Raw genomic sequence first — 25408 nt, 5'->3', positions numbered from 1 at the left:
CATTAACATGGTAATACTAAATTCTTTTAATGTGAAGTTAATGACAAGATTGAGACAGCTCACAGAGGATTCTGAAGTGGCACAGTGTTGAGTATTGCTGCCTCAAAGTTCCAGGGACCTGGGTTCAATTCCTGGCTTGGTTCGCTGTCTGTGCAGATTCTGCACATTCTCCCCATGTTTGCGTGGGTTTCGTCCGGGTGCTCCGGTTTCCTTCCACAGTCGGAAAGATGTGCTGGTTAGGTGTATTGGCCATGCTAAATTTTCCCTCAGTGTACCTGAACAGGCGCCGGAGTGTGGCGACTAGGGGATTTTCACAGTAACTTCATTGCACTGTTAATGTAAGGCTACTTATGGCCATCGCACACAGATAGCGACCTTCCGCCTCCAGACCCTGCAGAGATACCTTTACGTCGAGCCTGCTCCACGATGGTGCGCACTGGCGACGTATTTCTTCCGCCAGTGGCGTGGCCTCAATTACGACATGCAGCTCCTGCACATCAATCTGGGGCGCGTTTCGACCTTGTTGCGGGAGCTGCCCGTCTTTTACCAGGACCTCCTCACCGTCTGGAACGCGGTCGCCTCGCGACGCAGTTCTCCCCCGTCAGGAGTAGCGGCTCTCGTGCGAGAGCCGTTGCTCAGGAATCCGCACCTCCAGCCGTATAACTTCAGGTGGCTGATGGAGAGGGAGGCTGTGGAGGCCGGGGTGACCAGGATCGGGGACGTCTTGGATGGCGGAGGAGCGGGCTGGATGAACCCTGGCGTGCTGGCTGAGCGCGCAGGGGTGTCCGTCCGGCGCGCGGCCAAAGCCATCCAAAACCTTAGGACGGTCGTGCTGGGCCCCGAAAGCACACGCCAGCTCGAGGCGGCTCGAGCGTGCGGTGGGATCCCGTCCGAGCGTTCCCCTGTTCGGACGGAATTCCACATTGGCCCAAAGCCGAGACCCCCCTCCCCGGGTCAGGTGCCCCACAGTGCGAGCCGCCTCGCGGGAATGTCCTCCGTGCCCTTTTCCAGCGCGCGGAGGCATTTCCTGTAAGGGCTGCTGCTGCACACCTTCCACTACCGCGTCCTCGCCCGTCGCCCGGACACACCTTGGTGGGCCTTGTTGCCGCCGGGCGGCGGAGGTCCCCGATGGAGGTCCCTCTACGGAGGGATCTCCCCCAATTACCTCGGGGACCTGGGGTGGAGGGTGTTGCACGCGGCGGTGCCGCACAACAGTAGGATTCACTGGTTCACGGGCTCCCGAGACTGCTCTTTCTGTGGCCTTGTGGAGTCCGTGGACCACGTCTACGTTTTGTGTTATAGATTGCACTCCCTTTTTGATTTTCTGAAGAACCTTTTATTGATGTTCTGTTTGCACTTCAGTCCCACGCTCCTGATCTACGGACACCCGGTGCGGAGAGGGGAGGGTCGGGACGCCGACCTCCTCGTGAACCTGCTCCTGGGCCTGGCGAAACGCGCCATCAACAGGTCCAGGCAGCGGGCGATCGATGGGGCCGTCCGTCCCGACTGCCTGCCCCTCTACCACGGCTACGTTCGCGGCTGGGTGTCCCTGGAGAGGGAGCACGCGGTGTCCGCGGGCACTGTCGAGGCCTTCCGTGCCCGTTGGGCACCGCAGGGGCTGAGGTGCCTTATAGACCCCAATAATCACATTTTGATTTGACGTGTCTTAAGTTTCCTTTGTACCTTTTGTTTCTGTTCGGGCCGTTCCCCCTCCTTTTGGGGAGCTGCCCCCTTTTTCTTTGTCCGAACGTAATTTAAGTTGGTTTACTTGGTTCGACCCGCAAGAACAAAATATCAAATTTAACCACGTCTGCAGTATGCTGCTGCCGTTGTAAGGCCTGGGCTCCGGCAGGGGGTGGTGTCGGGGGCGCTGCTGCTCCCGGAAGTGAGCCGGTTCTGGGGCCGTTGCGGTTGCTGCTCCTGGGTCGGCGATGGACCGGTTGGTGTGGGCGACCGGCCTGCTGGAGATTAACGAGACTCTGGTGATACAGCAGCGCGGAGTCCGCCTGTACGACGGTGAGGAGAAGGTAAAATGAGCCGAGCTGGGCTGGAGCCTGCGGGGCAGGGCTGGGAGTGTAGCCGGGTCCCAGGTGGAGTCAGGCCTGGTCAGGGTGCAGCCTCAGGGTTAGTTCATCAGCTGGAGCTGGGAATAAAGCGATCACAGACACGGCTAAGGTCTCATTCTTACATGGGTTAATTATCATTAAAAAATCAAACATTTCAGGAAATATTTAATTACCTATTTTCAAATTTAAATATCTACCATTTTGAAGAGGGTAATTGCATTGCACCACCATTGATGGAAATCTAAGCTTTTAAGTTTATTTGTTAATGTCACAAGTAGATTTACTTTAACATTGCAATGAAGTTACCGTGAAAATCCCTAGACCTGGCTGATGCTGTAGCTAACTACAGTGTTTCTTTGTCAGTGGGAATGGTGAATGCTGAACCTGTCATTGTGGGACAGCAATGGGATTGCCCGCTTAAAGGAGCAGTGAGAAAATAAGACTGGTTTATACAAGTCTTCGATACTAGATACTGTTGGTTTCCAAGGCATGAGTCTCGTGTAACTTTGGGAAACTCTTGTGTGAGTCCCCTGGATTTGCTGATGGAACAATGTTTTTTTTAGCACACTCCTCTGAGGTAGTTGCTAATTCTGTCTTTAAAGGCACTTAACGCATATGTGACAAGTGGGGAAATACGTTGGATTTTGGGAGAGAGTCTGTCTTTTCTGTGAGATAGCAAACGTTGCTGAATGCTTTAAACTCTATTTACTTGAAGGTGCAGGATAGGAGCGCTACCCCCCCCCCCTTCCCCTCCCTAAAAGCTAAAGGAAACAATTTAATAGTACTTAAAAAGACAGTAGAATATAGAGCCGTTATCTCCAGTTGCCACTGTACAGCAGTGGAGTAGTACTTCATACCTTCTCAGCCTTACACCTGTAGGTGCAACCCTGATATTTTGCAAATCAAAATCTTTCTGCAAGGACATCTCTGGAAGCATATATTTCTTTTCTCTTTACCTCCCCTCACCAGACACCATTTACAGCTTAAGAAGTTTGAGGTGTAGCTTGCTCCTGGATCTCTGTGTGTGCCACAGTAGGTGGGCACCTTGTCTGTTGGTGACAGCTGGTATGGATATGCATTTTCTCCATCCTTGAAGGGTGAACAAGAAGGGAGAGTCATTTCTTTCCGTGTTCAACGTTTGAATAAGCCCACATTAAAGTTTTTTAAATACAATTTCCTGGCCTGAAATGAATATTTTCATTGATTATGTATTTTGTCATCTTTTAGCTGCACCGTCAAACTTGCTTATGCGTTTCTCATTGAATTATAGAATTCCTGTGGTGCAGAAGGCGGCCATTCGGCCCCTTGAGCCTACACCAACAACGATCCCACCCAAGTCCTATTCCTGTAACCCCATATATTTACCCTGCTAATCCCCCTGACATTAATGGACAATTTTTCATGGCCAATCCACCTAAATCACACATTTTTGGACTGTGGGAGGAAACCGGAGCGCCCGGAGGAAACCCACACAGACACAGGGAGAACATGCAAACTGTAGACAGTGACCCAAGCTGGGAATCGAACCTGGGTCCCTGTCGTTGTGAGGCAGCAATGCTAATCACTGTGCCACCGTGTTGCCCTCAATAGGAATTGTAACTAGATTAGGTCATGCCTGTGCTTTGCTATTGGCTGTTGATTTGATTTGATTTACTATTGTCACATGTATTAGCATACAGTGAAAAGTATTGTTTCTTGCGAGCTATACAGACAAAATGAAGGAAACGAGAGAGTGCAGAATGTAGTGTTACAGTCATAGCTAAGGTGTAGAGAAAGACCAACTTAATGCAGTGTACATCCATTCAAAAGTCTGACAGCAGCAGGGAAGAAGCTGTTCTTGAGTCGGTTCATACATGACCTCAGACTTATGTATCTTTTTCCCGAAGGAAGAAGGTGGAAGAGAGAACGTCCAGAGTGTATGTGGGGTCCTTAATTATGCTGGCTGCTTTGCCAAGTCAGTGGGAAGTGTAGACAGAGTCAATGGATGGGAGTCTAGTTTGTGTGATGGATTGGGCTACATTCAACACCTTTTGTAGTTCCTTGCAGTCTTGGGCAGAGCATAAGGATATTTTGGCCCTGGAAGGAGTGCAGAGGAGGTTTACTAGGCTGATACCGGAGTTGAGGGGATTGAACTATGAGGAGAGGCTGAATAAACTAGGCTTGTACTCGTTAGAGTTTAGAAGAATGAGGGGAGATCTCATTGAGACGTATAAGATGATGAATGGGATGGATAGGATAGAGGTGGAGAGACTCTTCCCGCTCAAAAAAGACAGTAGGACTAGGGGGCACAGCCTCAAGATAAAGGGGAGGCGGTTTAGAATGGAGTTGAGGAGGAACTTCTTCACTCAAAGGGTGGTGAATCTCTGGAATTCTCTGCCCGTTGAAGTGGTGGAGGCTGCCTCGCTAAATATTTTTAAGAAGCGGGTTGATGGGTTCTTGATAAGAGAGGGGATTAAGGGTTATGGGGAGAGGGCGGGAAAGTGGAACTGAGCCACAACAGATCAGCCATGATCTTATTGAATGGCGGGGCAGGCTCGAAGGGCTAGATGGCCTACTCCTGCTCCTATTTCTTATGTTCTTATGTTCTTATACCAAACTGTGATACAACCAGAAAGAATGCTTTCTATGGTGCGTTTGTAAAAGTTGATGAGAGTCGTAGCTGACATGCCAAATTTCCTTAGCCTTCTGAGAAAATAGAGGTGTTGGGCTTTCTTAACTACAGTGTCGGTGGGGAGGTGGGGACCAGGACCAGTTGTTGGTGATCTGGACACCTGAAAACTTGAAGCTCTCAACCCTTCCTATTTTATCCCCATTGATGTAGACAGGGACATGTTCTCCTTTACACTTCCTGGAGTCAATGACAATCTCTTTTGTTGACATTGAGGGAAGTTTATTGTTGCCGCACCAGCTCACCAGATATTCTGTCTCATTCCTGTACTCTGTCTTGTCATTGTTGGAGATCTGACCCACTATGGTGGTGTCATCAGCAAACTTGAAAATCGAATTGGAGGGGGATTTGGCTGCACAGTCATAGGTGTATATAGAGTACAGTAGGGAGCTGAGAACACAACCTTGTGGTGTACTGGTGATGAGGATGATCGTGGAGGAGATGTTGTTGCCAGTTCTTACTGATTGTGATCTGAGAGTTAGGAAGTTCAGGATCCAGTTGCAGAGGGAGTTGCCGAGGCCTAGGCCATGGAGTTTGGAGCTGAGTTTAATGGGAATAATAGTGTCAAAGGCTGAGCTGTAGTCAATAAATACGAATCTGACATAGGTGGCACTTTGGTATTCCTAATACGATTTTCCCATTCCCATGAAAGCCTATGACTGTTCCATGCTTTAGTCACCAGGTAACATCATGGAATAGAATTGACAATTTTGGTATGAATATTTTGATTCATTATCTTAAATTTATATTTCTGAAGTTGAAATGAAATTAAACATTTCAAAAATATCTATTTCGCAACAGCATGGTTTAATTCATCTATTGGATTGATTATTCCCTCTTTGGATATCATCATTCTGGCCTGAATCAGTGTCAAACACTCAGGCTTGGACTGAATATGTTTCCCAGCAATAAGTAGAGCTTTCCCTTCAGCTTTGACAAAGAGTTATCTGGACTCAAAACGTCAGCTCTTTTCTCTCCAGACCTGCTGAGATTTTCCAGCGTTTCTCTTTTGGTTGGAGCTTTCAGTTCTCTCTGTGTTCTGAACAGAAGTGCAGTTTTCAGAAGTTCCTTTTTGAAATTGAAGGTTGAATGGGCACATTCCCACCTCCTGTGCGGATTTGACAGTTTTGTTACATTCGAATGAAAGTGAATTTTCAAAACTTTTATTTTAGGCAAATTACACACTTATATCAATATTTAACAATTGTGCTTTTCTATTTTGAATGTCTGAATAACAGAGGTAGAGACGTGCGTGAACGGCTATTTTCATGTGAGAGACAGCAATGAAAATAAAAACAGCTGTTTGTGGTCTTTTTTGGGGAACAAGAAAAATGAACATAAACTAAAAATGTCAACTCTTTGCAAACAATCGTGACTTCAAAAGTCACGATTGTTTGCAGAGACATTTTTAGTTTATGTTGATTTTTAAATGTGGTATATTTAGTTAAAAATCTGTTCTGGACTTTTTATGTGTGTGATTTTTTTAATAAAGCTTGGAAGCCCCTTCCCCTATCCTGAGAGCTAATCAGACCTATTCTAGTAGAGCCCAGATGTCAGAGTAATATCACCACTGTCCTTTACTTAGGCAAACACCTCAATTCCTGTGTCAACTTTTACTTGCAATGAGCAATGCCTTCGGAGGTTTCCTAGAGTTGTGAAAACCCTACCTGTTGATATCATTTCCATTAAATGGAATAATTTCTGTTTTGCAGACAAAGTTTGACTTGGGGACTCTTCTACTTAGCACACACAGATTACTGTGGAGAGACCAAAAAAAACACGTAAGTCTCTTGAAAATAAATTCAACTATTTTGCTAAGATTTTGTATTTGACTTCTGAAAAGATTGCACATCAACACTTGCACTTGAAAAGCACTTTTAATATATTGGCTGATGACATTTGACACCACGCTACTTGAGGTATTAGAATAAGTAACCGAAAGTTTGGTCAATTAAGTTGTTTTTAGGGAATTTCTCAAAAGAGGGGAGGAAGGGACAGCTTAGGGGGGGAATTCCAGGGCAAGATTCCAGGCCACTAAACCACCAATGATGGGGCAATTACAATCAGGGATACTTTGGAGCCTAAAATTGGAGGAGTGCAGAGATTTTGGAAGATTACAGATCTCCAAGGAGGTTGCAAAGATGGGAAGGGTGTCCATTAAGTAGTTTGAAAACAAGGATGAGAATTTCAGGTTCGAGGCCTTGCCAGATCAGGAGCCAGTGTAGGTCAGTGAGCAATAATTAATAAGGACTTGGTGTGCGTTAGATTGTGGGTAGCTGAGTTTTGAATGATTTCAAATAATCCCAAAGTGGAAGATGGGAGGCCAGCCAGGAGAGAATTGGAGCATGGTTGACTGTCGAGGTAACAAAGGCATGAGAAGGGTTTTAGCAGCAGATGAACTGAGGCAGGCTGAGAGGGAAAAGGGCAGTCTTGCTTATGGAATAGCTATCTGGTGGATGCCTCATCTCACAGTCACGTACAACAACAGGGTTGCGAATCAGACAATCATAGAATTCCTACAGTGCAGAAGGAGGCTATTTCGTCCATCGAGTCTGCATTGACTTTGTGGTCCTCTCTCCTGCCGTATCCCTACATATATTTACAATGGCTAACCCACCTAACCTGCGCATCTTGGGATATTAAAGGGCAATTTTAGCAAGGCTAATCCGCCTAACCTGCATATCTTTGGACTGTGCGAGGAAACCGGAGACCCGGAGGAAACCCATGCAGTCACAGAGAACGTGCAAACTCCACACAGACAGTGACCCAAGTTGGGAATCGAACGCAGGACCCTGGTGCAGTGAGGCAGCCGTGTTAACCACTGTGCCACCGTGCTGCCCCACCTTCCTAATAGTTAATTAAGAGGACATTCCTGCTCACTGAGGACTAGATGCCAGACAAACAGCTGGCAGATCAGAGACCTGGGAGGGTCCGAAAGAGGATGGAGCTTGGTATGCTTAGCTTATATGTGAGATCTAAAGTTGTATTTTCATTGCTCGTGGAAGGGCGAGGGGTAGCTTGTAGAGAAGAGATAGAGGAAGCCATGAATAAATCTTTTAAGGGCTTCAAAGGAAGTGGTGTTGGAACAAATTATTCCACTCTGGTCATGACTGGGTAGATAGGAATGGAACCACGTGAGGGCAGTATCGCCCAGCTGGATGTTGGAAGAAGGTTATGTATGTTTCAAATTCTGCTAATTTGATGCAAACTTCAGTGAATCTGTACAACTGAGCTTTTATAGTGCCATGTTAAAGCAAATAGCCCATCAGCATTCAGGAATATCCATTACAATATGGATCAACTGTTAAGATTTACAACTATAAGATTTGTGTTGGGCAAGATTTGCAACACTTGTAGGGAACATGAACAAGGAACAAAAATTATATCTCCCTTGACTTCATCCCTAAATCACCACTTAGCCTGAGCTGGAGTGAAAATGTTTACTGTATAATTTCATACAAAAAAATCATGAGGTTTGTTATTCCTAATTCTTTATTTTTTACCACTAGAAAAAGGGTGATTTTAGTGAGTACAAGTTTTGTAGCCCAAGGAAATGAAATTTCATTCATTGACTGGGAAGTTATGGTACAGGCTCAGCCTCTGTGGTATAACTGTGCCTCTCTTGCCAACCACACTTCGCCCACTGATCTTGATCCCCACCCTTCCCCTGACAGTGGTGGGCTGTTGATTTAACATTGTGCAATCACCAGTGAACGATGTTCAGCGCTATTTATGACTCCTCAGATACTGAAGCAGTCTGTGTTCAACTGCAGCAAGAGCTGGACAATATCCAGGCTTGGGCTGACAAATGATAAGTAACATTCATCCACACAAGTGCTAGGCAATGACCATCTCCCTTTGGCATTCAATGGCATTGCCATTATTGAATCCCTCACTATCAGCATCCCAATGGAGATTTACCATTGGCCAGGAAAACAACTGGGTCTGTAAATAGCCATATAAATACTGTGGCTCCAAGAGCAGGACAGAGGCAAGAAATCCTGTGGTGAGTAACTCTTCTTAAGCCCCAAAGCCTGTCCATAATCTACAAGGCACAAGTCACCAGTGTGATGGAATCCTGTCCATTTGCCTGGGTGAGTGCAGCTCCAACAACAATCACGAAGCTCGACACCACCCAGAGCAAAGCAGTCCACTTGATTGGCACTCCATCCAGGAACATTGACTCCCTCCACATTAATACACAGCCAACAGTGTGTACCATCTACAAGATACGCTGCAGAAACTCACCAAGGCTCTTTTGACAGCACCTTCCAAACCCAAGACTGCAACAACCTAGACTGACGGGGCAGCAGACACATGGGAACCTTGCCATCTGGAGGTTTCCCTCCAAGTCACACATTACCTTGACTTGGAAATATATCATGATGTGGAGATGCCGGTGTTGGACTGGGGTAAACACAGTAAGAAGTCTCACAACATCAGGTTAAAGCCCAACAGGTTTATTTGGAAGTAAATGGCACTAGTTTTCGGAATGCTGTTCCTTCGTCAGGTTCGTCAGAACTCCCCACTCATCTGACACAGGAGCAGCGTTCCGAAAGCTAGTGACGTTTACTACCAAATAAACCTGTTGGACTTTAACCTGGTGTTGTGAGACTTCTTACTTGGCAATATATTGCCATTCTTTCACTGTCACTGGGTCAAAATCCCGTAACTCCCCAACAGCACTGTGGGTCTACCTACGTCAGAGGGATCGCAGCGGTTCATGAAGGCAGCTGACTTTCTTGAAGGCAATTAGAGATGGGCAATAAATGCTGACTTAGCTAGTGACACCCACATCCCATGAACAAAAAATAAACATGAGTAGGAGCAGGAATACTGTATGGCCCCTTGAACCATCTCTGTCTTTCAAGGCTGATCATAGGCCTTGGCTCCACTTTTCTGTCAACTCTCCAAATCCCCTTGATTCCTTGAGAGGCCAGATATCTGCCAATCTAAGCCTTAAATTTATTCAGTGATGAAGCATCCACAATCGTTTGGGGTAGTAAATTCCAAAGGTTCACTATCCTTTTGAGTGAAGAAATTTGTCCTCATTTCACATGGTTGTGACAGCACTGAATAGATGTAAGACACTTGGTCTTACAGTTCTTTACCTCTTGTTGCTGGATTGTGAGAATAAGAGTAGAGAAGGGATAGAAATCCTGCGAAACTACAATAAGAACAAACAAAACTGTCATAAAGAAGAAACTTGGCAAGAAGTGTTTTAATTAATCCAGGTATGTTAACAATGAAATGTAAAGTCTAGTTTTTTTTAAATTCTAAAATATTTAGCCAAAATGCCATTTCCATTCATTTTCAATCAATGAGTCTACCCTTTGTCATATTGTTGATGTGCAGTGTGTTTTATATTTAGCATTTTATTGTATCATTCCATATTTTGATCCTTGCTAAATCAAAGTGCAGAAGCTAAGCTGTTACCTGTATATCGAACTGTTCTGGTCAAAAATGCTGCTGGGATCTTGTCACTTGGTTACTTTCCTCTCTCTCCTACAGGATTGCTGCATCGCGTTGCCTTTGTCACAGATTATATTCTTTGAGGAACAGTCAGCTGGAATAGGAAAAAGGTCAGGGTTTTACATTTGTCTTCTACAAACCCATCTTTTCCCCCATGGCCCTGTAAAACCGTTCACATCCAACTAAGCAATAATTATAATTATATAATTTTTTTTATTGCAGTGTGAAATTCCAGCAGTTGATAATTTTGTTCCTACTCTCCAGCAATCCCATCCTCCCAGTAAAATGAACCAAGGTTGGAATTTCATGTTCAGTGTCTGGAAACAATTCATTTGTCTGCATTATTAGGTGGATGATTGAGCTTGAGTTTCAATTAACCTAAATATCCTTACCAAATAAAAAATCTATTGACGTCAGTTTAGAAATTTTCATTTGAGCTGGCCCCTCCAGCTCTTTGGAAGAGGGTGCCAGATTTCCACCATTCTTTTGCAGGCAGAAAAGCTTTCTGAAATTGTCCCTCATTGGCCTAGCTCTAATTTTAAGGGAGGGAATGCCACTTGTCACATCCTGCCAGCTTAAGCACATACTTGTTATTTGTATTCCCTTGTCTCCTGCCTCCTAAACCAATTTCCTATTCAAGCTCCAATTGTATGCAGTTTCATTTTTGTCAACAGTCAATTATGTGGAATTTTAATGAACATCTTGTGGCAGTCCTTTGGAATTAACCTAGATGTAAATTTTTGAACAGTAAAGAAATTAAGGGTTATGCTGAGTGGGTGGGTAAGTGGAGCTGAGTCCACGAAAAGATCAACCATGATCTTATTGAATGGTGGAGCAGGCGTGAGGGGCCAGATGGCCTACTCCTGCTCCTAGTTCTTGCATTCTTATGTATTTCACACTCTGCACGCTTTACCTGCTAAATTGGACTCTGTTTTCCAATCAGTTTTATTATCACAATGATGGTTAATCATTTTAAAAGTCTGTGCTTAACAGATGGTTAGAGTGTGGTTCTAGTAAACACCAAGGTTGTGGGTTTGATCCCCATATTGACTAAAAGACTCACCTGCTGCTTACCTGTTAAGTTCAGTTCTTTGCAGTTGTTACAGTAAAAGGTTTTGAATAAGAGGGTCTCAGTCCAGCAGCAATGCCGACTCTGTTTGAGGCTGAGTAGCTCAGTCAGTAACACAGCTAATTAGACTTCTAATCTCAGGGTTCTAGTCCATGGTTCTTGTCACTGTGTGGGCCCGAAGTGTTCACTCCCGTGAAACGACAATGAGCAAAATCCACTGGATCAATAATCCCCAAACATAATTGGTTGTAGTTGATGTCAGTCAAGTGTGAAATTAATAATGAATTTGAGTTTAAACAATGGAGGGGAGGGGAGGGGAACACAAGCTAAATAAAGAATAGAAAGACAGCAAGGGAAGAAAAATCTGAAATTATGGAATTACTGACCAGTGGTATCAGGGGATATCGAGACAGCATAGTAAGGTGGCATTGTGGTAGATGACAAGCTGTGAGCAGGCTTGGTGGGCCAAATGGCCTACTCCTGTTCCTGCATTCCTACAAAGAACATAAGAACATAAGAAATAGGAGCAGGAGTAGGCCATCTAGCCCTTCGAGCCTGCCCCGCCATTCAATAAGATCATGGCTGATCTGTCGTGGCTCAGTTCCACATTCCCGCCCTCTCCCCATAACCCTTAATCCCCTTGCTTATCAAAAACCCATCAACCCGCGTCTTAAAAATATCTAGCGAGGCGGCCTCCACCACTTCAACAGGCAGAGAATTCCAGAGATTCACCACCCTTTGAGTGAAGAAGTTCCTCCTCAACTCCGTTCTAAACCCCCCCCCCCCCCCCCCCCCCCTTTATCTTGAGGCTGTGCCCCCTAGTCCTACTGTCCTTTCTGAGTGGGAAGAGTCTCTCCACCTCTATCCTATCCATCCCATTCATCATCTTATATGTCTCAATGAGATCTCCCCTCATTCTTCTAAACTCTAACGAGTACAAGCCTAGTTTATTCAGCCTTTCCTCATAGCTCAACCCCCTCAACTCCGGCATCAGCCTAGTAAACCTCCTCTGCACTCCCTCCAAGGCCAAAATATCCTTGCGTACGTACGGCGCCCAAAACTGCACACAGTACTCCAGCTGCGGCCTCACCAATGCCCTATATAGCCGCAGCAAGACCACCCTACTTTTATATTCAATCCCCCTCGCTATGAAGGCCAGCATCCCATTCGCCTTCCTGACCACCTGCAAGCTGGGTTTTTGCGACTCATGCACAAGGACCCCGAGGTCCCTCTGCACCGTCGCCTGCTGCAGTTTTTCGCCAAGTAAGTAATAATCCTTCCTACCGTTATTCCTACCAAAGTGGACCACCTCGCACTTGCCTACATTAAATTCCATTTGCCAGTTCCTGGCCCATTCGCCCAGCCTATTTAGATCCTTCTGCAGACTCTCCACACCCTCCGCGCAATTTGCCATTCCACCAATCTTGGTGTCATCAGCAAATTTCGACAGCATACACTCGGTTCCCTCCTCCAGATCATCTATATAAATGGTAAATAGCTGAGGCCCCAGCACCGACCTCTGGGGCACTCCACTAGTCACCAACTGCCAATCCGAATAGCACCCATTGACCCCCACTCTCTGCCTCCTATTTGACAACCAATCCTCTATCCACGCTAACACCCTGCCCCCAACTCCATGTCCCCTTACCTTCTGCAATAACCTCTTGTGAGGTACCTTGTCAAACGCCTTCTGAAAATCAAGAAAGACCACATCCACCGGCTCTCCTCTATCCACCGCCCTAGACACATCCTCATAGAACTGCAATAAATTTGTCAGACACGACTTCCCCTTAACGAAACCATGCTGCGTCTGCTCTATCAAGCAATTCCTCAAGATGCCTCGCTATTTCCTCCTTGATGACGGATTCTAACATTTTACCTACAACAGACGTTAAACTAACCGGCCTATAATTCCCTGCCTTTTGCCTGCCACCCTTCTTAAACAACGGCATAACATTAGCCGTTTTCCAATCTTCTGGCACTTCCCCGGAATCCAGCGACGGTTTCTGTTGAGGGGGAGAGATGTTGAGAGTGATAGTAAGGTGCAAGGCCAAGGATGTTAAAGGACAGTTTGAATTTTAAATAAAAATAAAGTGGTGGAGTGAAAATTATTTGCATCATATATATTGTGTAGACAATATTCTTAATGTTAACGTAAATTCCTTCAAGTGGAGAATGAATTACCATGCGTAAGGAGTAATTATTTGTTTGAAAGCACTCTCTCCCATCGCTGTAATTCATTCTTAAATTGAAAAAATTCTTAGGAGATCAAACATTTCTCCATAAACTGAAGATTAACTCTTTGGAGTTTCTTGTGTATCGAGTTACAGTATAAAAATATATACTGAGAAATATGGCATAGGGTGGATGGGCTGTTTCTAGTTTAGTTAATTGCCACTTACTTCTGTGGAATCATCGTAGCCTTTAACTACATCTCAAATAATTTGACCATGTCTAACCTCAAAAGATCCCGTTTGGAAAAAAAAGTAATGGAAATGGAAGAATTTCATTGTGAAGTGATAAGAGGATTGAAATCAGAAGCCAGAAAAATAGCCTGTAATTTCCAATTTGGACTAGTAACTCAGGCGATGTTTATTCCAAGAGATTCTATGTTTATATAATTTTCATGCTTTAAAGGATAGCGTGGTGTGTTTCTCTTGGCAGTAGAAGGAACTGAAGCCTTTGTTTTGCTCTGGAGCGTGTGCTTTAACACAGGTTTTACAGTAATTAATGAGGTTAGTTTATTATTCTTATGGGAAGGGCTTGCAATCCTTTGGCAGTTGATCCTTTGGCTTTCTGAGATTAATGATGGTCCTCCGGAAAAGGAGGGAGAGAGGAGGGCAAGTTGATAAAACATAACAGTGCAAAGTTAATAATACAGCAGGTGGTCATGTCTGTTGTTCAGGTCTGGATTTGTGATATTTAATCATTTGCAGCAGTCAGATTGGAAAGTTTTGTGGACACAGCACCCTTAACGTTCCAGTAACAATAATTGTTACATCAACAACTGTACTTTTGGCACCAACCCAAAATATGAAGCATTTGAATATTAAAAAAAATCTTCATTTTAGGTTTTTAATATTGGTGTTTGTTTTATTTGGTACATTTGAAATGTTACACTAAATCTTGTCAGAGAATCACCTGCATTGGTATCTCCTCCTTCTCCCACACTATTACCTCTAAAATATCTCAAGAGATCTTCCCTCAGACTCTTCTGTTTCTCATCTGCGTAACGTCTCTTGGTGACACCAGGTTTCACCATGAATGCTGACAACACAGGGTTCTGTCTGACCACCACCTCTCTTGACCTACTGCCTCCAGATTGTTGGACTGCTTGCCTGAAGTCCAGTACTGGCTGAGCAAAAATTCCCTCCCAACTGAACTCTACGAAGACTTGGGCCAGTGTCTTCAGTTCCCACCAGAAGTGCCACTTCCGAGCCTCTTACTCATCCCCATTCATTACCTGATATCTGAGACTGAAACAGATCACTCGCAATCTTATTGTGTGTTGAGGGGGAAGCAGTAACGTAGTTGTATTGTTGCTAGACTAGTAATCCAGAGACCTAGGTTACTGTTCTGGGGACCCAGGTTAGAATCCCACCATGGCAGATGGTGAAATTTGAATTCAATAAAAATATGGAATTAGAAGTCTACTGACGACAATGTAACCATTTGTCGATTGTTATAAAAACCCATCTGTTCACTCGTTCTTCGGGGAAGGAAATCTGTTGTCCCTACCTGGTCTGGCCTACATGTGACTCCAGATCTACAGCATTGTGGTTGACTCTTAAATGCCCCCAGGGATGGGCAATAAATACTGGTCCAGCTAGCCACGCCCACGTCGTATGTACGAATAAAAAGAAATATATCCTTGCCACATGTCTGCTGGCACCTCAGCAACATCACCTGACCCTTCCCCTCTTGTTGGCTGCTGCTAAACACTCATCCATGTCTTTGTTAACTTTACTCTTTGCTATTCCAGTGTATCCATCTGCTGCCCTCCATGTATTTAAGCTCATCCAAAACTCTGTTGGCCGCATCCGAGCTTACACTAAATCCCATTTGTCCATTATCACCCCCAGGCTTGTTAACTAACACTGGCATGAAACAACAATACCTCAATTCTAACGTTTTCACCTATGTTTTCAAATCCCTACACGCTTTTGTGCCTCTCCACCTCTATAACCTTGTCTGGTTTACAACCCTCTGGGATCTTTGTACTCATCTAATTCTGACATCCTGTGTGCCCAAGACTTTTTTTTTACTCTATCATTGGTACCTTCAGCTGCTGAGACCCAGAGTTCTGGAATATTCTCCCATAACTCCTGTACCTCTCTTTCTTCCTGTAAGGCACCCCTTAAAACTTATCTCTGGCCGAGCTTTTGGTCACTTTTTCAAATATCTCCTCACTGTCCAATTTTATTTTGTAATCTTCTCCTGTGATGCAATTTGCACATCTTTATTATGTTAAATGTGCTATAGAACCATAGAATCCTGAGAGTACAGAAGAGGCCATTTGGCTATCAAGTCTGCACCTGCTCTCTGACAGAGCATCTTATCCAGAGCCTTTCCCATAACCCTATGCAGAAATGTAAATTAAATAACCTAGCCCATAGTCAGTACGATTAGGATGGGTTGAATGACCTCGTGCTGTAAACCACTGTAGTTCTATGGCTTATTGCAGTTGTGAGGCAGCACGATGGTTAGCGCTGCTGCTTCACAGCTCCAGGGACCTGGGTTCGATTCCTGGCTTGGGTCACTGTTTATGTGGAGTTTGTACATTCTCCTTGTGTCTGCATGGGTTTCCTCTGGATGCTCCGGTTTCCCCCCATAGTCCAAAGATGTGCGGGTTAGGTTGATTGGCCATGCTAAAAGTTGTCCCTTAGAGTCGTGAGATGCATAGGTTAGAGGGATTAGTGGGTAAATATGTAGGGATATGGGGGTAGGGCCTGGATGGGTTTATGGTCGGTGCAGACTTGATGGGCCGAATGGCCTCCTTCTGCACTGTAGGGATTCTATTCTATAATTCTAATGTGGTTTTGTTTTAATGTTACAGTTCCATGGTCTTGCAATATTCTGTTTTAATTCTGTTTAGCTGTAACTGCATTCTGGGTTCTGTGTGCTTCTTGTAATTTTGTTATGTTGCCACCACGGCAATGTTGCAAGCAGAAGAATTTCTTGGTTTTTTTTTGTCACCCTAGCCTTTAAAGCATGAAAATTATATAAACATAGAATCTCTTGAAATAAACGTAGTCTGAGTTGCTAGTCCAAATTGGAAATTACAGGCTATTTTTCTGGTTTCTGATTTCAATCCTCTTATCACTTCACAATTTGTTTTCTCAGTTCGTTAAAAGTTATATCAGAAAGGATGTGCAGGGCAACAGGGAGAAAGCTGGGAGTGGCGCTAGGTACATTTCTCTTCAGGAGCGAGCAGATTTGATGGGCCAAATGGCCACCACCTGTGCTGTAAAATTCTGTCACTCTATTTTCCTTGGTGTCCTTTTATATTATCCATTGACTGCTGAGGAGATGGGGAAGATAGCGTACCTTGAACACACTTTCATTATCCTTGTATAAACTACCTGTTATCAGGCATGCAATCTGATTTATTTTGTCTTCCTTCTGAAGAAATACGGATCATTGCTGAGCATTTTTTAGAGATGGCCAACAAAATGAGGAATCACAATTGGAGAAATTAGCTTTTAGCCCCTAATCGAATTGTGTAATTTTCAGGCTAAATTTGGATGAAGAGTTGTTGTTGAGTCCATCTATTGCACGTGTGTTATTTATATTTGTAACACTGTGCTTTGTATTTGACCCAGTAACTGACTAAAAATCAAACCCTTTTTTTGTTTCCAGTGCCAAGATAGTCGTTCATCTTCAGCCAGTTCCTCCCAACAAAGAGGCTGGTCCATATCAGAGCAGCAAATACTCTTATGTAAAACTCTCTTTCAAGGAGCATGGACAGATTGAGGTAAACATGGCGCGTCCAAAGTCGGTGTGTCCGCACTCACCCAAGATCACGTTGGTAACACGATATATGGATGGCACGGTAGCACAGTGGTTAACACGGCTTCACAGCTTCAGGGGCCTGGGTTTGATTCCTGGCTTGGGTCACTGTCTGTGTGGAGTTTGCACATTCTCCTCGTGTCTGCATGGGTTTCCTCTGGGTACTCCGGTTTCCTCTTGCACTCCAAAGATGTGCGGGTTAGGTTGATTGGCCATGATAAAATTGCCCCTTGGTGTCCTGAGATGCGTAAGTTAGAGGGATTAGTCGGTAAAATATATTTATAGGGATATGGGGGGAGAGCGTGGGTGGGTTTGTGGTCAGTACAGACTCGATGGGCTGAATGGCCTCTTTCTGTACTGTAGGGTTTCTATGCTGGCTGGCCAACTACTGACCATCCAAGGTGAAACGTGCTCTGTGAGTGCTGCTGCGGGGGGGGGGGGCAGGCGGGTGGTTGTTGGAGGGGTGGGGGTGGACGTTGAGGGAAGGGAGAGAGGATATGAGCTGGCAGTTAACCATTATGCTTCCTTGGGTGATTTTGGGGGTGGGGGGTCCAGCCGTCGCGAGCCTGAGGGAACTGCTGAACCTTAAGAAAAATCAGTGGAAAATATGTGTTGCGACTGCCTAGACAGCACAGTCACACGCAGACCTTTGACTCCAGGCATGCTCATTAATTTAGTTTGAGCCACGCCCTTTCACCTCACCCCGAATTGAGGTTGTACCTTAAACATAAAGGCCGCCTTGCCGAACGGCCCGTCCACCATCAATAAAAGTGGACAGGCAGCTTAAAATCACAGTTAACTGGTGTTTAATTCATTTAAAATGGCTTCTTGATTGTCAGTGGTCACCCTTCCGACTCGCGCGGTGTCCACCCACCAAAATACTTTGGCCGGAATGTTGTCACTGTCCACGCCAGCAGGGTTTTCCCATCCTGCTGCAGTGAATGGACATTTGGCTGGCTGGTAAGATCACACCTAGATTGTGTTTCACAATTGGTGACTTCTGCCTTGTGTTTTTTCTGTTGCATTTCCCTGTGTTTTTCAGCTGACTCAATCAATCTCCCATCTTCTTCTGCTGCCCTCAGTGTTCCCCTTTTAGGTTTGATGATATTATAAGCTTCCTTTTAAAATCTCTGAACAATTGACTTGATTCCAAACATCCAACTTGTCTGACGTGACCTTGATTTTCCTGGAACAAGGCTGACTGCTAGGAAACTGCCTTCAAGCATTTTTCATTTCCTATTCCCTTGTCTCTAACTCAGGCTCCTCTCTCTTCCTGAACTTCCAACAGTCAACATTGACCTAACACAGTCATCCTGCATCTTGCCTCTTGCTGTGAATCAAACCTATTGCAATTAAGCTGTACTTTCCCATGCACATTCTGCCATATTTAAGTGAACGATCATTTGTCAGTTTATTATTGAGGGGAACCCAAATAATTTCTCTCACGCCCTTTATTCCACAAGACTCCTTCACCTCGCACCCCCTTATCCTGTTAGACCTTCTGTCCCTTTAAAATTATTACGTCTCAACCCTTTCAATAGTCCTTCTTTCCTTATGTATGCATCAAACTTCATCGTAAATGCATCAGTGCTATATTCCTCCACCATTCCAGGTCGGTGAGTTTTGCGACGGCACACTGGTTAGCACTGCTGCCTCTCAGTGCCAGGGACTCGGGTTCAATTCCTGGCTTGGGTCACTGTCTTTGTGGAGTCTGCATGTTCTCCCTGTGTCTGCATGGGTTTCTTCCAGGTGCTCTGGTTTCCTCTCATGGTCCGAAAGATATGCTGGTTAGGTACATTGGCCATGCTAAATTCTCCCTCAGAGAAACTGAACAGCGCCAGAGTGTGATGACTAAGGGGATTTTCACAGTAATTTTATTGCAGTGTTAATGTAAGCTTACTTGTGACACTAATAAATAAACTTTTTAAAAATGTTACCTATTTGCACCAATTTCTGTACAAAGGAAATTCCTCCTAAATTCTTTATTTGATTTGCTCGTGGTTATCCTATATTTATACTCCCTTGTTCTAGACTCAGCCACAAGTGGCAGCAGCTTCTCCCTGCTACCGCATGCTTTCATAATTTTAAAGGCAGCTATCCATTTAGTACTTGGTATTAGACAGTATGATGACATTGTGGTTATGTTACTGGACTAGCTATTCAGAAGCAAAATACTGTGGCTGCTGGAAATCTGAAATACTAGCCAAGATCAGCTGGAGAGACTCAGCAGCTGTGAGAAACCGAGCTGACGCTCTGCTAGGAAGCAGAGTCGATGATCTTCCATCAGAACCAATAGATTGTCAACCTGAAACATTGGCCTAAATCATTTGGGCCCGTTCACCAGAGGAGCAAATCCCGTTATGGTCACTAACTCTCCCGAGAGGGTCATAATGAGATTTGTGACAGCGACATCTCAGTTTCAGATCAGGGCGGTGCGGGGGTATCCTTTACTTGGATTTTGAGATTGGGGCGCCCTTTAAAAGGGGTCGAGCTTTCTGGCTCCATCAGGCTCCACCCTGCCTGAATGATGGTGCATAACCCACCCCCTGCTTTAGTAGATCAGGAGTGAAAACCTGGCCGTATTTCTGGGAGAAATGCATTGGTTTTCAGTCAGGAACTGACACGTTGCCCTTTTTTAGGAGAAGTCTGCCCTCTAACTCTAATTCTCTTTGTATAGATGCTACCTGATCTGCTGTGTTTCTCAGTCTTTTTTTGTTCTTATGTTATTAATTCAGAGTCCTGGACCGATAGTCCAGAGACATGAGCTCAAATCCCCCACAGCTACTGAGGAAGTTACATTCATTTAAATACATCTGGAATTGAAACAAAAGCTAGTTCTCACTAATGCCCTTAGGGAAGGAAATCTGCTGCCTTTATCTGGTCTTCATGTAGCTCCAGACTCAACATTGCAGTTGACTTTTGACTCGCAGGGTCCCCTCCCGTGCAGAAAGAGGCCATTTGGCCCATCAAACTTGCACTGACAACAATCCCACCTGGAACCTAACCCTGTAACCACACTTACTTTCCCTGCTCAGCTCCCTGACACTAAGGGTCAATTTAGCATGGCCAACCAACCTAACCAGCATATCGTTCAGACTGTGGGACATGCAGACATGGAAAGAACTTTCAAACTCCACACAGACAAGTCACCCAGGTCGGAATTGAAGCCAGGTCTCTGGGGCTGTGAGGCAGTAGTGCTAACCACTGTGCCACCCTCTGAAATGACACAGCAAGTGACGCGGTTGTATTAAAGAAGGTTGCTCATCATCATCTTCTGGAAGGCAAGTGGGAACGGATAAGAAATACTTATCTTTTTGGCAATGCCTACATCCTGCGGATAAATAAAACAAAAAGAGATGAATTCTCTTTTCAGAGAAAGTCCGACCTGTGTGATAATTGCAGCCTCAGTCCCGATAACAATCCCTTAAATTTTCTCTTTGATGTTCCAGTATCTTTTCTGTAGTTTGGGAAGTAGACTTCACACGGTACTCCCAAGTGCCATCTAAGCAGAGTTCGGTATAAATTTAACATGATCTCCCTGCTTTTATGTTTCATTTCTCCAGAAATAAATCTCAGTTGACACTGTATTGTCCCAGTGGCAACAGAAACCCTGTAACTAAGAGTCTTGTGAACTATCATCAGACTTGCTGCCTCTGAGTGGCAAGAGGAAATAGGTTGACAAGGTTGGGAGAGGGTGCCTCTGGTAATGTAGCCCAATGCTTCATAAAACTGTTATGGCAGTTTGGCAAGACTAATCGTTAAGTACAGGGAACCTCTGGTTGCTCTCATCTTATAAGAACATAAGAAATAGGAGCAGGAGTAGGCCATCCAGCCCTTCGAGCCTGCCCCGCCATTCAATAAGATCATGGCTGATCTGTCGTGGCTCAGTTCCACTTTCCCGCCCTCTCCCCATAACCCTTAATCCCCTCTCCTATTAAAAACCCATCAACCCGCGTCTTAAAAATATTTAGCGAGGCAGCCTCCACCACTTCAACGGGCAGAGAATCTTCCTGTGACAATTGAGCGCACAAAGCTGCTAGTGGAGTAGATGTGTTATCGAGCATACATTTAAGAAGGCTTGTGTCCTTGCAGCGATATGGCATATTACTTATTAGGAACAGTGTTCATTAGCTGTGGTTAGAGGAAGTTACTGTTCATTATAGGAGCAGTGCTTTTCATGGTTAACTACCTTAGTCTCTGCGATTGAAATGAAACCTTGTAATCACTGAAACTTTGCAGCATTTTCTTCAAATTACTGCCCGACCAAAGCAATGATGGATTAGGGACGCCACTCCCCCAGTTATCATGTCTGGAAAGATCAAACCAAGATTAAAGGGTTGAGTTATAACTCTGGGCACGTGTGACAGGCTGGTCAAAAGGCAGATCCAGGCTATTTTACCTGCAGCACCTCACACTGGGCGAGAGACGATGCTGCACTCCTAATGTAGGAGCGATGTTGAAGCGGTGGTTGAGAGCCCAGGAATGCTGAAGTTCCCGAGGGAATTGTTCTTGGCGCGTTTAGAAATTTTAGGGGGTGGTTGGCAGAATTCAAAGGAAATATCAGTGCTGGGATGGAGAGGCAAGGTTGGGGAGAGTCATGGAACCCTTGCAGACCTTGGCAACCACTCCTGCTCTTCCCTGCCCAGAAAAAATTCCTAGAAAAATTCAAATTTAAGTTCATTTATTGGTGTCACAAGCAGGCTCACATTAACACCACAATGAAGTTACAGTAAAAATCCCCAAGTCGCCACATTCCATTGCCTGTTCGGGTATACTGAGGGAGAATTGAGTGTGGCAATGCACCTAACCAGCAGGTCTTTCGCACTTCTGGAGGAAACCGGAGCACCCAGAAGAAACCCATGCAGACATGGGGAGAATGTAGAGACTCTGCACAGACAGTGGCCCAAGCTGAGAATCAAACCCGGGTCCCTGGCGCTGCTGGCAGCAGTGAAACCATTGTGCCACCCAAATGAAATTTGACAATCACCAGGGATGTTTCTGACATCTTACTGCCAAGTCCGGTTGTACACTTAAGCTTCGTGCGGCATCCTGAATTTTATAGTTTAAAACTGGCCTTGCAAAACCAAACTGAGCTAGTCTGAGCTGCTCGTAACCACAGCATCCTGTTAGAAAGCATGGGTTAAAATAGACCCTTATGCAATAACTTAAGATTGAAAGCAGATGAGAGAAGTGCAGAAGGAGCTGGCGTTGGCCATTCAGCCACTCAAATCTATTCTGTCATTGTATTCAGTCGTAACTTAACTCTATTTACCCACCATTGCTCATATCCTTATGAATCTGATAAATTCAAAGTTTATTTCTTGTCAGATTTTCTTGTTGCCCAGTATTGTTGTATAATAACAGCATCAATTCAGCAAAGCAATGATAAACATCTGTATGAGAAACATTAAAGCAAGTGATGACAATTTTTTTCAATGTTCCACTAAAATTCTGTTGGGCTGCCGGGTCTCCATTTAAATCATTTTAAATTTGAAGTTCAAACTGATGGCTAGATGATGGTAGATAAGTTCATGATTTTCAAAAGCTTTCATGAAAAAAAGTCAGTTTTTGGTCAAGTTGATCGATCAGTGTAACCCTTGAATTCATATGTGTGTTCCAGCTGTGTGTAGATATGATTAATATTTTACCCTCCACAGTTACTTCCCTTTCTGCTATCCCATCGTGAAGGTGCTGATTCTTGCTGGTGTGTGGTTAATTGGTACCTTAGCCCCTGGTACGTAATCCCTCAATCTGTCATATCTGGTTAATGAGCCTAAAGAGAGAATGTTGGTGGATTGATTAACCGGCGGGGAATTACAGTCAACCCCTGAATCCTGCCCCACACCATATTCCCACAAATATTTTCCAGCATGAATAATATCAGTTATATCCTTGGAAATGATGTACCTGGATACAGGTAGGAGTGAAACCCATTGTATTGGAAAAAGTCTAAAAGCCTGTTACTAAGGCAACTCTGCTGCTTGGCCTTCGATACAAATGTTTCAGCCTGGGCTCTGTGCATCTGTATTTTTCTTTACCTTTCTAAGCACAGAAAAAGCACCACCTTTTAAGGAGACTGCATTGCTTTCTCCTCTTAGCATTTTATAACTTTTTTTTGATAATTTTGCAAACACTTTCTAATATTCTACCCCTCAATCTACAACTACTCTAGTCGACTTCGCAACAGTATGCAGTGAAATTGCCTAAAGCTGGGGATCGATCTTAGGATAGAGTCATAGAGGTTTACAGCATGGAAACAGGCCCTTCAGCTCAACTTGTCCATGCTGTCTTTTTTTTAAACCCCTAAGTTAACCCCGATTGCCCGCATTTGGCCATATCCATCTATATTCATCTTACCCATGTGACTGTCTAAATGCTTTTTAAAGGACAAAATTGTACCCATCTCTACTACCACTTCTGACAGCTTGTTCCAGACACTCACCACCCTCTGTGTGAAAAAATTGCCCCTCTTACCTTAAACCTATGCCCTCTAGTTTTAGACTCCCCTACCTTTGGGAAAAGATATTGACTACCTCGCTGATCTGTGCCCCTCACTATTTTACAGACCTCTATAAGTTCACCTCTAAGCCTTCCACGCTCCAGAGAAAAATGTCCCAGTCTATCCAGCTTTTTATAACTCATGCCATCAAGTCCCGGTAGCACCCTAGTAAATCTTTTCTGCACTCTTTCTAGTTTAATAATATCCTTTCTAGGATTTGATTCTCGGATCATGTAGTTTATATACTGTTAAAATTTCATGAGAGCTTTATAAGGCATATTCAAGCCCTTGAATGTGCTGTAATTTAAGCACATTCTGTTTGACTCTGTTTGAAGCACATCACAAATACAAGTTGTAATTTTGTTATTGCATAGTTTAAATTGTAAGTTGCCATCAGGTATCTGAGGATAGTGTTCGCGAAATGGTAGTAATCAGCAACCACCATCAATGTTTAACATTGCTATTAAAGTTTTACAGACGACTGTCAGAAGAATTATCCCAGAAGAGATGGGAGCGTATTTCAGTATCGCAGCCCATGCAGCCACAGGGTGGATCACATGTATGTATTAATGTGGAAAATGTTGCCTTGATTTATGGTGATCAGTTAAAATGTCTGCTGTGTCTGAATGTATGAGAAGTGATATATAATCTGCCTGCATCCAGCACTAGGCTCATACAATTCTTGAGAAGGTTGATGGGGTGAGAGGTGGCAGTCAGGAAGAGAAGAAAGCTTGGGATGAGGGAAGTGTGGGGGAGGCAGGGGATGGTGGAATGTTTATTGTACAGACAGCAGTTGGTAAGCAGTGCATTTTTATGTTGTTCATCAGGATGAAAATATTTTCAAGCACATCATAAATGTGGCCAGATGCGGTTATAGAACTGCACGTGTCCTGTTTTGACAGCGTACCTTGATTTCAATCTCAACTGACCTTTTATTTCAAATGTGCTTTCTGCCCCTTTTCAGTAACATTGACAATTACAGGCACCTGGTTTCAGTCTAGTAATATCTATTAGGAATTGGGTCATTTCACTGAGGACTGTTTCACCAGCGCGTGGGAGAACTTTTGTCCTATCTTTCTGGCCTTTGATTTGATTTATTATTGTCACATTTATTAGCGTACAGTGAAAAGTATTGTTTCTTATGCACTATACAGACAAAGCATACCATTCATAGAGAAGGAAAGGAGAGAGTGCAGAATGTAGTATTACACTCATAGCTAGGGTGTAGAGAAAGATCAACTTAATGTAAGGTAGATCCATTCTAAAATCTGATGGCAACAGGGAAGATGCTGTTTTTGAGTGAGTTGGTATGTGACCTCAGACTTTTGTATCTTTTTCCCAATGGAAGAAGATGGCAGAGAGAATGTCTGGGATGCGTGGGATCCTTGATTATGCTGGCTGCTTCCCTGAGGCAGTGGGAAGTGTAGACAGAATCAATGAATGGGAGGCTGGTTTAGGCTGACCTAGGGTTGATGTACGGTTTTAGAAGTGGGAGAGCATTGTGCCAACGACATTCCCACCACTCGCACTTCAGTCTTGAACTTTGGTGGGTGGTGGGGGGGGGGGTGGAACGTGGAGCAGGAGGAAAGAACAACAAGACTATTTTTTAAAAAAATGTTTAATAT

The 25408-nt window shown here is 44.4% G+C and overlaps 1 protein-coding gene across 1 annotated transcript in view; it reads left to right on the top strand.

Moving 5' to 3' along the window:
* Positions 1-1885: 1885 nt before the first annotated feature.
* Positions 1886-25408, top strand: part of vps36 (vacuolar protein sorting 36 homolog) — a 57114-nt gene continuing 33591 nt past the window's right edge. The window contains exons 1-5 of the mRNA XM_080197512.1: positions 1886-2027; positions 6447-6515; positions 10246-10316; positions 17135-17249; positions 24253-24342. Coding sequence (XP_080053638.1) covers positions 1932-2027; positions 6447-6515; positions 10246-10316; positions 17135-17249; positions 24253-24342 — 441 coding nt within the window. The 5' untranslated portion in view covers positions 1886-1931. The remainder of the gene's footprint in view (positions 2028-6446; positions 6516-10245; positions 10317-17134; positions 17250-24252; positions 24343-25408) is intronic.

Source organism: Carcharhinus amblyrhynchos, chromosome 10 (assembly GCF_965287045.1).
Source record: "Carcharhinus amblyrhynchos chromosome 10, sCarAmb.v2.hapA, whole genome shotgun sequence".
Taxonomy (NCBI): Eukaryota; Metazoa; Chordata; class Chondrichthyes; order Carcharhiniformes; family Carcharhinidae; genus Carcharhinus; species Carcharhinus amblyrhynchos.
Note: the sequence above shows the minus strand (reverse complement) of the source record. Positions and strands in the feature narration are given on the sequence as shown.